Source organism: Aquarana catesbeiana, linkage group LG06 (genome assembly GCF_042186555.1).
Source record: "Aquarana catesbeiana isolate 2022-GZ linkage group LG06, ASM4218655v1, whole genome shotgun sequence".
Classification (NCBI taxonomy): domain Eukaryota; kingdom Metazoa; phylum Chordata; class Amphibia; order Anura; family Ranidae; genus Aquarana; species Aquarana catesbeiana.
Genome location: NC_133329.1, coordinates 288,426,955 through 288,439,173, shown reverse-complemented (window position 1 = coordinate 288,439,173; position 12,219 = coordinate 288,426,955). Strand labels below are relative to the sequence as shown.

General features: G+C 40.5%; 1 protein-coding gene across 2 annotated transcripts in view; it reads right to left on the bottom strand.

Moving 5' to 3' along the window:
* The window catches only part of VPS8 (VPS8 subunit of CORVET complex), a 388,855-nt gene that overhangs the window by 294,842 nt on the left and 81,794 nt on the right, over positions 1-12,219 (bottom strand). For both annotated transcript variants that reach the window (XM_073633432.1, XM_073633433.1), the window contains exons 19-21: positions 12,173-12,219; positions 2,050-2,139; positions 611-657 (exon numbers count right to left, since the gene is read on the bottom strand). In XM_073633432.1, the coding sequence (XP_073489533.1) occupies positions 611-657; positions 2,050-2,139; positions 12,173-12,219 (184 nt within the window). The remainder of the gene's footprint in view (positions 1-610; positions 658-2,049; positions 2,140-12,172) is intronic.

Here is a 12,219-nt window from a genome sequence, read left to right as displayed (position 1 = left end):
AAATTAATCTTGACAATCTGTGCTCCGCTGCACCTTTCAGGCATTGTTATTCCGTGAGGTACAGGGGTAGGTATTGTACAACAATGAGAAACTTACAATGCCCTAAAAAAATCAACACAATTTTAAATAATGTAAGCACAATTAAAGTAAAATGTTAATCCCTGCCGAAGCTGCACCAATCAAGAAAAAAACCCCCAAATCTTCACATATAATCAATCCAAAGGGAACAGTGAGAGATGTAGTTTCCCAGCAGGCACACATCACTAAGATGTAGCAGGAAGAACTCATCTGCATCTCCTCCCAGGCTGATGACTGTGAGTATATCACAGCTACTGTTTCTAGTCTCTTTACACGGACATTAAGGAACTTAGAAATTGGTTTTATTTTCTTTTGGACAAATAAGGATTACACCTGAATGAAAATAATTGAGCTTGGAGTTCAGCTGTAAAACGATTGTACAGGGAAAATATATGTAAAGCTTTGAATACATTAAGATACTGTTAATTATCTTCAATCAACAGTAGAAAACAACATGACTAAGAAAAAAAAAAATCATATATTCAGATAATAAAAAAAGAATCATTTCACACGCAGTGAAAAAACAACTTACGTGCGTTGCAGAAGCAGGCAATAATCAACTAAGACTGGTACAATGTCCTAACAAAAAAGACATATTAACAATAAATAATCATCTTAAAACCTCAAGAAACTCACCTCTTAAAAAAAAAAAAAACAGCCAGAAATGTCATTGGAAATACAAAAGAAGCCAGTGGAGGATTTAGCCCTCTAGCCTCAACCTTTATTCTCAATTATGAGTTTTAAGAGCACCTGGTCTCACATGGCCAATAGGCATAATTTTTCCTAAAGAAAACTTCCAACTACATTTACAGATAAATATTAGAAACGTTGAGAACATTTTCGAGACGATACAGTACTACTGTCTCATTTATTTTATGAAATACTGCCAATAGTATTTTGCAATCCTCCTTTTAGGTGAACCCAACAGTCATAAAAGTGACCAAATAAGATCATTGGGTGTATTGGATCCATCCGGATTTAAGAAATAAGACCTTGATTCTGCCTTTCAGATCCTCCTTTGCTTCAGATCTAGACACCCATGCCAGATAGCAGACACGTCGTGCTGGCTGTACTGTAGTTGAGCAATACACCTAGACTAAACACAGCCCCCCCTCTGTGAATGGACAATGAAGAAGAAGAAGAAGAAGAAGAAGAAGAAGCAGTACAACACAAACAAAGGTCATCATTCTGCTCTCTCCTTCTATTAGTGTCAGGCAGACCATAGTGTGTAATAGATTAGTCCATAGCCATTCATCTCTCCGTAGGAGTGCTGTTGTACAGAGTATTATAGTAGGTGTAATAGTAAGATAGAGATATATATATCTATCTATATCTATCTACACACATGCATACATAAATACACACACACACTGTATACATAAATATAAATGAGAGAGAGTGCTTCAGTTAGTTAACAGCAGTAATTAAAATATTTTTAAAGCCCAAAGAACCCAGACAGTGTATTATTTTAATGCACCCAGGCTGCATATACAGTGACACATCTCATCATTTTTTCGTCTTTAACTAATAAATACTGCGGCAAGATTTAAAATACTCTGTGCTGCAACAACCTAGATAGTCAGTTTCTGACACACACATTGCAGCAGTCAAACTCTCCCAAGGTCCATCAACCCCCCTCCTCCTCACCTCCTGACAGTGGGTGGGGTGGTAGGACAGATGGAGAGCTGGGCTGTAGCTTTGTGTAAGAAATGCAGTCCAACGTTCTAGACTGCTGCAGCACTTATTAGTTTTAAAAAAAAATCAGATATATTATATGCAGCCTGGATGAATTACAGTAATAAAAAAATCATGCAGATTCAATTTGGCTTTAATTATTTTTCATTAAATCGCAGCTGGATTTTTACATCTGCCTGATGTTAAGCTTTAAAAAGTTCAGTTTTACAAAGAAGTTTTAAACCATTTTTTTCTGCTCTCAGAGTGAGAATTCCCTTAATCACCCAGCTTCCGTACCTGGAAATGCTGTTCCATGACCTGGATTTTGCCTTGCTCCGGACATTTCCTCAATGCTTTGTCAGTATACTGCAGCAAGATTTCAACTATCTGAAATAAGAGAGAAAGACAAAATTGAAGGCGTTTTTGACAAAACTGTACCATGGGTCACCATCCTTAACTAAGAACATGAACATAACATGTACAAGATCATTCAGATCTGTGCAAAAATTGACAATAACCTCAAAAGAGCAATGACCCATACGTAACAAAGGATCAGGCTACAGTTCACTGTGGCCAATTTAGTGAAGCACTCATTTACTGCACATAATATAAATCTTAAAGTGATTTAAAGTGATTGGCTAGCTGACTTTGATTGACAGCAGCCAATGGTCCTGCTGCTGTGTCTCAGCCAATTGGGAGGGAGAATCTCTGATGGCTGAGACACTCGTGGACACTGCTGGACAAAGAGGGACCTCAGGTAAGTGTTGAGGTGGGGGGGGGGGGGGGCAGCTGCACAAAAAAGGCTTTTTATCTTAATGCATAAAAAAAAAAAAAAAAAAAACACCTTAGGTCTTTACAACCACTTTAACTCCAGGACTTTTCACTGCAGTTGGACTGCGCCTGCACTAAATTGGGTTTACTGCTTGTTCAGGTCTAAGTGATTTGGTAATGCACGTTTTATTTAACCAATCCTCTGCTCCTGCAGGCTCCTCCATGCTGCTAGACCGGTTCCCACAGCCTCTTCTCCCATGCACTCTTGTGGTCTAAGGCCCTCTAATGTCAACTAGATGCAAGGACCATAGCTCTGCACTAGACATGGGGACAGGCCATCACTTGAGCATGAGAAGCATTGCCTTCCAGGGAAGTGGAGGAAAAGGTAAAACTGCTTTTACCATAACCTAGACAGAAACAAGCAGTTAACCGTTGCAGTGCAGATGCAGCCCCGCTGCAAGGGAGAAGTTCCAGTTTTACTGGAGTTAGGGGTCCTTTAAAAAGGCTAAAGCCTATCACATAAGATAGGCTTTCAACAAGCTGCTATCAACAATAAGGTGCAGGCACCTCAAGGTGTCTGCATTAACATGCAGCAGTCTACAGTCCCTGTCACTAAGTTTGAGAACCCAGGGTGTTATATTTTGGTATAGCTCCGGCACTTTCTGTTAATGCAAAAACGTACTCATCCAAACCTGTCTCATGCACATACCCATTGGCCAATCAGTAGCCCATCATAATGACAGGCTAATAGGAATGTGTAGAAGGTGGGAGGAAGGAGGCACATATTGACACTACAGGCTGCTGCACTTACATAGTTATATGGTTGGTTAGGCTGAATAAAGACATAAGTCCAACCAGTTCAACCTGAGAGTGTATGCGTGTGCTTATTATGTCACTACCCTTTTCAATATCCCTGTACACTGTGTTTGCTAAGAAACACATCTAAAGCTTTTTGATTTAATCTACATTCCCTTGCTGATACCATCAACTGTGGAAGTGAGTTCCACATCCTTAGCGCTGTAACTGCAAACAAACTCCTTACGCAGTTTACGCTTGAACCATTTCTTGTCCAACTTCATGGTCTGGATGCATTTTCCTTAGAGACCTTAGGTAAACAGTTTTCTCCCAACGCTAGAGTCACCATTTAAAGATTTGCATATTGTGATCACATCGCCTCTTATGTGTTTCTACTGCGGGGAGAATAAGTTTAATGTTTGTACTATTTCCTCATAACTGAAGTCCTCCAACCCCCTTTTTAGTTTTGTTGCCCTTCTCTAGACTCTCTTCGGCCTTCCTGAGGATAGGTGACCAGAACTGGATGGCATAATCAAGATGCAATAAATCAGTGTATGCACTGGAAACTCACATAAACATCCAATGAAGTCAGATCATTAGTGCAATGATTGTAAAAAATAATAATAACACAGTCCATAGAAGTGAAAAGATCAGGAAAAATTAATTAATAGTTCTCCGTGAATAGCAAGTAGGTAAGTGGAAATTAGATACACCCAGCAAAGTGATCCTTCACTGTCATACATATGCGCTTACCAGATGGGAAGCACAATAAGGCACATCTCAAGACTGTATCCTGGTCAGGCAGCTTAACGTAGCCACTACTCCAGGTACCACTAGGGATGATGGGCGTGTAGAATGAGTCCCAGTATCCTATAAGCAGGAGAGTGAAGCTTTGCATAGAATCCTTGGGGGCTCAGTTGCAGGCAGGCATGCTGGCTCCTTTTCTCTCAATGCTGCTTCTCTGAACTCCTGGTCTCCACAGGAAAGAGTTAGCAGTAGAAACTGCAAACTGCAAATTTGCAATCAGTGTGGTGTAGCGCAGTTTTTTTTCTTTCTGTTTTTCTTGTATGGTGTGATTTTCACAGTTGAACTGTGAACTGATTTTTTTTGTTTTTATGCATACCCAAGATGCGACTGAACTTTTGTTAGATAGTCAACTTAGCTCACAGATAAAGCCTTATAAAACATTTTAGGTAACTAACCCACATAGAAAGCTATTCCTGTTTGGATGGTAATAAATGGTATAAGCTTTGGAAAAAAATCATATCCACTAATAAAGATAAATTGAAACCAATAATCATGATGATAAAGTTAGTTAATTGGGTCTGTGCACAATAATGAAATTGCCATTTCCCATAGGCTTTAAAAGAGCACTAATGTGCATTGGAAAATATAATTTTTAGACTCTTTTAAGGCAGAACATCCAGCTCTGCCACAAACACATAGCCTTTAGCAAACAATCAATTCTTGTACTATTTTTCAGCTTTTCATCTCTGGTGCTTAGTGCCATTTTATTGATTCTTGTTGCAATTCCTTTACGGACGCCTTCATTTTACCTTCATATATAATTTACTGCTCAATACATATTTATTCTTTCTAACATCTCAGGTCCCTACACAAACTGTTCCTCATGTATTCAGTTATTGGTACCAAGCACGATCTGTCAAAGAGCAATCCCAGGTAATAAAAAACAACCCATGAGTAAACTATTCATGCTCATTGGAAAACCTGATTTCCTAATTTATGTTCTTAGTTTTAAACTGCAGCCACAGCTCACAGTGCTAAATGTTCAGAGTGGGGTTTCCTTTCTAAAGCCTGCGTTGTGTAACTTCCTTTCACTCTGCTTCCTATATCTGTATTCAGATTCAAAATTACAAAACAGACTTGACTTTGATTGGGAGAAATGCCTTAGTATCAACAGTTTATCACACTTTCTCTATATCAGACTCATCAAGAAGTATATGGGTGTGTTTGAGAATAGTGTACCTGCATTATAAATAATATGCAAAACAGAGTCCCAGACTACCCAACAAAATGGTGTGAGTCTGACTGTTGTGCAGAGGATAGCTGCCTAGTTTCAAACCAAGTGCACTTATTCCTCCCACCCCCACCATTGTGCTCAAGTAGTGCACCATCTCCAGATGGATACTTACCTCAAAATCGTGCCTATGGCCTCTGGTTTGTTTACAACCTGCAGGGAGCTCTTTAGTGTGTTAAATACGCGTGCACAATGGCTTTTCATAGGGTTCAATAGGACCACCTTCCAAGATTGGAGATGGCCCCAGAGATTGATATCCAATGGTTTTCTTGCAAACTTCAACTCCACATCTAGGGTTTATTATGGATTCAGATCAACCAGAGTTCAATGTTATCAATTGATTTCTTTTATAGATCTATTTATTTTACAGCCACACATTTGATAACAAAAGAAAAACAGTTTTTCACCAAGGGGTGATTTTAACCTGATAAATGTGTGGGGGGTTACAAAGATGAGATGGCCCATAAGTTTTTGAATCAAAAGGGATGTCTTCTACTCACAGAACTGCATCAAACATTGTTTGACCACAAAATGTACTTTAAAACTATCTCACAACCAGATCAGTTATTTACTAGAGCTGACCTACTAATGCAGCACAATGCTAACACCTAAACTAGTAGGAAAATATAACTCAATAGCATATTTGTTACTTACGGTCCTTAAACTCATACCCATGTGGAAATATTAAAATAAGGACCTTTATTTGACATAGCTGAGAAGGTCTGAAGTAGGAACAAAAAAAGGTCTGCTTACAAGAACAGAAAGTTTCTTTCTGGGGCTATTCTTGGTCAGTCATGAAGAAGTAATAATAGGTGTGGGCACAGGCACAGTATGGCCTCAGCAGAACAGACATAAACAAAAAAAAATTTAAGTATTTAATTTAGGAGATCAGATAATCTGCAGATTAAAAACCTCTTCCCCCTGGACAACTCTATACCCAGTTTCAATCAGAGAGAGGGAGCCTGAAGGCAAGTAGTTTACCTTTGCTCTTTCTATAGAAAACCAATAAATCTCTGTGAATTCCATGTGGTGGGTGCATTCTTGAAATATATGTTTAGTGGGGGGCATGGCCAGTAGCAGAGGAATATGGCTGCAATTTTGTTCAGCTCCTGGATGGCTTCTCAGACCAGATTAACTGCAGCGGCTTAAGCGGAATCAGCATCCACACCGGTTCCCTCGAGATGGCCAACACACCCGGCAAGGAGAGATGAGAAAGTCGCGGGATGGTCCCTGCAAGCTGACTGATTTCTTCTCGCTCTGTCCACTCCCCACACTGAGCTGGTGCTGTTGCTGCCTCTCCCTGCTCCTCTGCCAGCGGGTCTCCGAGCAAGGGGAGACATCCTGCACACCCTGCCAAACGGCAGCGTTCCTATTGGGACACTGGAATCCCTAAATCAGCACACAGCAGTCCACAGAAGTCTAGCCTGGCACAAGCAGGCTCCCTCCTGGAACAAGGTGAGCACAGTCTTGATTCCTCCTCCTTGGAGGAGGACACCAGGGAGCTGATGGATCCCATAGAGCAGTACCCCACTACTGGCCAACCTATTATAGACACAACACTGAAAGACATGTTGGTATACTTGAGAAGCGCTCTACACAGAGACATGATTTCTTTTATAGCTCAAGTTAAATCTGATGTATCTGAAATAGGAGACAGAATCAGAATTGGTCATGTTGAGACCACGATAGGGGAATATACAGCAGCCCATAATGAGCTTGTGGACGTACATAATGACGCAGATGATGAAATCCATAAACTAAAATTGAAAATTGCTGCTATAGAAGACAGATCACGTAGAAACAATATTAAACTATGTGGAGTGGCTCAGACAGTGCCCCAAGGGGATCTCAGGCACAAAAATGTATTACTATCTTACTACTAGATGTTCCTGCAAATGAGATAAAGGTTGACAGGGCTCATAGGCTTCCTAAGCCTCCTATCTTTCAGAATACTGCGCAATGTGATAGTCGCATTCATTTTTACCACGTTAAGGAACAGCTGATACAATTATTTAGAAAGTATAACCCACTTCCTGATCCTTACGCTCATTTCACTGTCTATGGCTGACCTGTCACAGTTCACCATTTTAGCCTATTACCAAAACCCTCAGAAACCATAGCGTGATCTATAAATGGGGTTGCCCTACAAAATTGGTTGTCACCAAGGAGGGGAGGTCTTTCGACATCTATACATTGGCAGACGGACTTCATCTTGTGAAGAAATGGAGGTTACTACCACCAGGTGAGCAGGCCTCTTCCCCCACCTCATCTCTCAGGGCAAGATCTCCAAACTGGGAACCTTCCACCGGCTGATGATGGCTATGACTAAACACAGAGTTCACCTTTGCATGATTCCTTTTTGCCCTACTGGTCCGAGTTGACCTCTTATGGAACTAGCCCCCTGATTATATAGATAGTGAAATGCTACTCGGAGTAGTTACTCTCCTTTTTTTATATGTTTATTTAGTTTAAAGTATATTGACTGTTTATGTTCAGTTTTCCATCTTCTTCTTTTTCAAGGAGTTCTATCGCCAGATGATATTCTACACATGGCCAGGGTGCTGGATCCCTTCTTCAGTTTCGCTTGGGGACTTGGCACTGTGATACAACCAAATCATGTGAGGTAACTATCTCGATACTTTAAATTATTTATGTGATACCGCAAAGATTCTCACTAGCACCCCCTATTTGGTTGCTATGGCTTTGAAATGTATTACTCAACGCCCATGGGCTCAGTAGCCCATATAAGAGGAGAGGCCTCTGGGAAGTTGCTAAAAAGATACATGGAGATGTACTTTGCGAGTAAGAATCTCATTTTCAAGACTCAAATCCTCCAAAGTGCTTCCATATATAATTTCCACATATCTATTTTGCCAATACTGACACAAAGAAGAAAGGAGTATTTAATGGCAGATACATTGTTTTGATCTGTGATTTAAACGTTACCTACACCACAGTTAACCTGTATGCACCCAACGAGGGGCAGATTCAATTCTTACGGAACCTGTTCAAACGTGACCGACAGATTGTTAAAAGACCTGTTGATTCCTTTTGGGGACTTTACTTCTATAATAGATAAACATCTGGATACTTCCTCTGCTCACTCTTCATTTTGGCAAACACTGCAATCTCTGTTGCATCAAGAAGCCTTGTATGACCTCTGGCATTGTCTTTACCCCTCTGCAAGGGATTATACATACTTTATAGATCCACACCAATCTTATTCTAGGATAGATTTTATCCTCATGGACCTTCCACTTCTTCAACAAGTGTTACAAGAGGAAATACATGCCATCATGTGGTCGGATCATGCTCCAGTCACCCTTCAAATTAAAAACATATCTGTGACACAATCGCGGCTCCAGCCAATCACAGCGCTGGAACCCACGAACCCGGAAGAAGTGTCAGCTGCCTCAACTTAGAGCTTCATTCTAAGGTAAGTATTTCATAATGAGCTAGTATGCTATGCCCCGGGGGCACACACCAGTGACACGTTCTTAAAGCGGGATTCCAGCCATAAAAAAAAATTTAAAAGTCAGCAGCTACTAACACTGTAAGTACTTACCTGTCCTGGGTGCCCGCGATGTCGGCCGCCAGAGGCCAACCGGGATTCTGGCTCTCGGGTCCCGGCACTGCCATCCTAGGTAAGGGAAACAGGCAGTGGAGCCTTGCGGCTTCACTGCCAGTTTCCTACTGCGCACGCGCGAGCGGCGCGGCGATCTGTGAATGGCCCCGTGGTGTTCTGGGAACACACACAGTTCCCAGAAGACAACGGGGCCGCTCACCGAGGAGCAGAACACGCCGCGGAATAGGAAGAGGCAGATTAGGAAGACTGCCTAGCAACAAGGATTTAGGTAAGTATAAAAAATTTTTTTTTTTTCAAAATTTTTGTTTATTTTTTTAGGATTTTTGGTGGAATTTTTTTTTTCAGGGTGGCCCTCCACTTGAAGGACATCATATGACATGCACTCAGAACAATGAAACTCCCGCCCGGTCGTCATTCTGCTATAGGTTAGGCCGGAAGTGGTTAATTGAGCCCCTTGCTACGACCATTAGCAATAGCCCTCTAATATCGGGGATAACCGTTAATGATACCCCTCACAAGATTGGACTTTTTGCAGATGACGTAATCCTCACCATAACACAAATAGCTCTTTCCTCTTTGGAATTTTTGTACAAATGGGATAACCTGAGTGTTACTTGGGTATTTAATTAACATCTTCTATCTCTAGGTTTTACTCTGCAAATTGGGTTATGACTAAGACCTTATAGGTTGAAACACATCTACAGATTTTATCTGTGTTTGTACATTGTGGCTTTCCAATAAAATGAAGATTTCTTAGGAGCCACATTCACTGTGCAGATCATCTTTCTTACATTATTCTACTCAGCCAATGACTGTGGATCGAGCACCCGGGAGCTGTCATTAATATGTTGTATGGGTAGTAGCACTGATCTTTCCATTTGCATTTTATACTCTGCAAATTACCCATATCTAGTGAACACTGTTCAGAATGACTTGAGAGCATAGGTGATGTCTGAGATTTCCTGACTAGGCCGCACTGTGACTTTCAAAATGCTAGTGCTACCTAAAATATTATATTATTTTCCCATCCCTCTTTCCATGCAATTCTTTAACTGAATTAACATCTGTACCAAGAAATTTATATGGGATGGAAAAGAGCGAGAGTCTCGTTTCAGGATCTCTGCAGGCATAAACATGTGGGAGGCATGAGACTTCCTGTCATTAAGGATTATTATAAGGCAGTCTTACTTAATCAACCGCAAATATGGTTGGTACAGACAAACAATGGGTTCTCCTGAAGCGCTAATTACTCCACAACAGAGAACTTCCATCCTAGCTAATAGCATCAGCAACCTTTCACAAACCATGTATAACCTCTCATCCCACCATCCAAGCATCCTTGACGACCTGGGAATCCCCTCTGTTGAATAATAACCTGAAATCCCCTAGCGTAGATGTCACCCTACCTCTCCAGGCCTATGAATATCTAATTCTATCCCTTTCAGTGTCCCATTGGATCCTTGCAGGATATAGTGCTCTTTAAGTCATCCCCTCTCCAGTCCCCTCTGGGTCTTCATATGAGGTATACCAGATACATTTTCACAGGTCTTATCCCCGCCATTCAGTTAATCCTTTCACCTCAATATGGGATGTCTATACAACTTCCCCAATCAACAAAGAGGGGGGGGGGGGTCACTTGATTTTACTAATTCCTTCGGGACATCACCTGTATTGTCAAGACCCCTCCCATTCTAAAGTGGGAAATAGATCTCAACCAGGATTTCTCAGAATATTCCTGGCAAAAAGCCATTAGCTATATTTACAGAGTGCCGCAATGTGTCACCCATTGGGAAAGCTCCTTTAAAATTATATGTAGATGGTACATGACTCCATACAGTTTGTCCAAAATGTATGACACAGAATCTCCTCATTGTTGGCACAGCTGTGGTCATACCTGTAACCTTATGCACATCTTATAGACATGTAAGTGTTTAACTAGTTTCTGGAATTCTGTGTTTTCATTGATTTCCCAGGTTATGGGGTTCATTAGTACTACATTAGAACTACATTAGAACTATAGTACTACATATTCTATTTGCAGCTAGGCTAACTGTAACCAAAAAATGTAAACAAACCTCAGCTCCAAATGCCTCCAATTTCTGTAGTAGTTCAAAGAGTTAAATTTCAATGCTCTTATGAGCGGGCTTATTACTTTAATTATAAGAAACTATAAAACTTTAATTTGTACTGGGATCCATGGTTACAACTCTATTGAACCTGTTAATTGTGAATGATTATGTCTTCAAGTGAACCTCTTAGGTGGTGTTATAACCAATTATAGCTACTAGGCCAGCGATGTACACTTTTCTGGCGAGATATTCTGGTTATTTTTGTTTTCAGTTTGATTTTTCTATTTTGGTTTTCTTATATTATTTCATTTTATTGCTATAATTATTTATTATTTATTGTTATAACATGGGGCTTAAGCATTCCACAACCATCTGTGGTCAACAAAACTACACGGTGTTAATTTATGCCAAGAAAGGTGTGCCAGTAGGCCACATTCTAAGCCTTACTGTAAAATTTTGTAATGCAATGTTTGTACATGCATCTTTCTTATTTTATGTGTCAAAACTTTAATAAAAATAATTAGAATTGAAATACAGGTTTAGTTATCAAATAAATACATCTAATATAGTTTCCCTTTAAAAAGGTATCAAGACAAGTGGAACCCACTAGTAATTGGTGACTGGGAAATTCAGATATTTCATCTCCCCGAGACACATAGGACACTGTTTTAGCTCTGAAGAAAAGGGGACACCCTTAAAAAGCGTCAGCTTTGAGGATGGGACCTTGTATGGACTTTATTTTGTGCTTGATTTTATCATTGCGTTTGTGAGTATAATATTTTTATAATAAATACATTTCATATTTACAAGGGTAATGCGCAAGCCTGGTGTGCCCTCTGTTCTTATTTCCTTTCAGAAAACGCCTGGGTTCTCCCTGACCTGTTGAGAGTGGCAGCACAGCCGATGCAGTGGTGTGGTTTGCGGAGAGTTCCCCCACTTCTCACGTTAATCCACAGCAAACTTTCGAGCGCAGGAGCATTTGTTTCTTGTACATAAGACACTGTACTGTGGTTTAATTCTGCAGCATCTACCAAAAAGGAGATGTATCTGCTTTGGGTGGAGAGCCCATTTAAAGATATTTGTTTAATGTCTCTAACTATAAAGAAATATAGTTTCCTGTCCAGCCTGCTTCCTGTTGCGAACCACAAGACCAAATCTCACCGTATCAGCCACAACACTCTTCCTTTTCTTGGGGTCCCCAGAAAGAC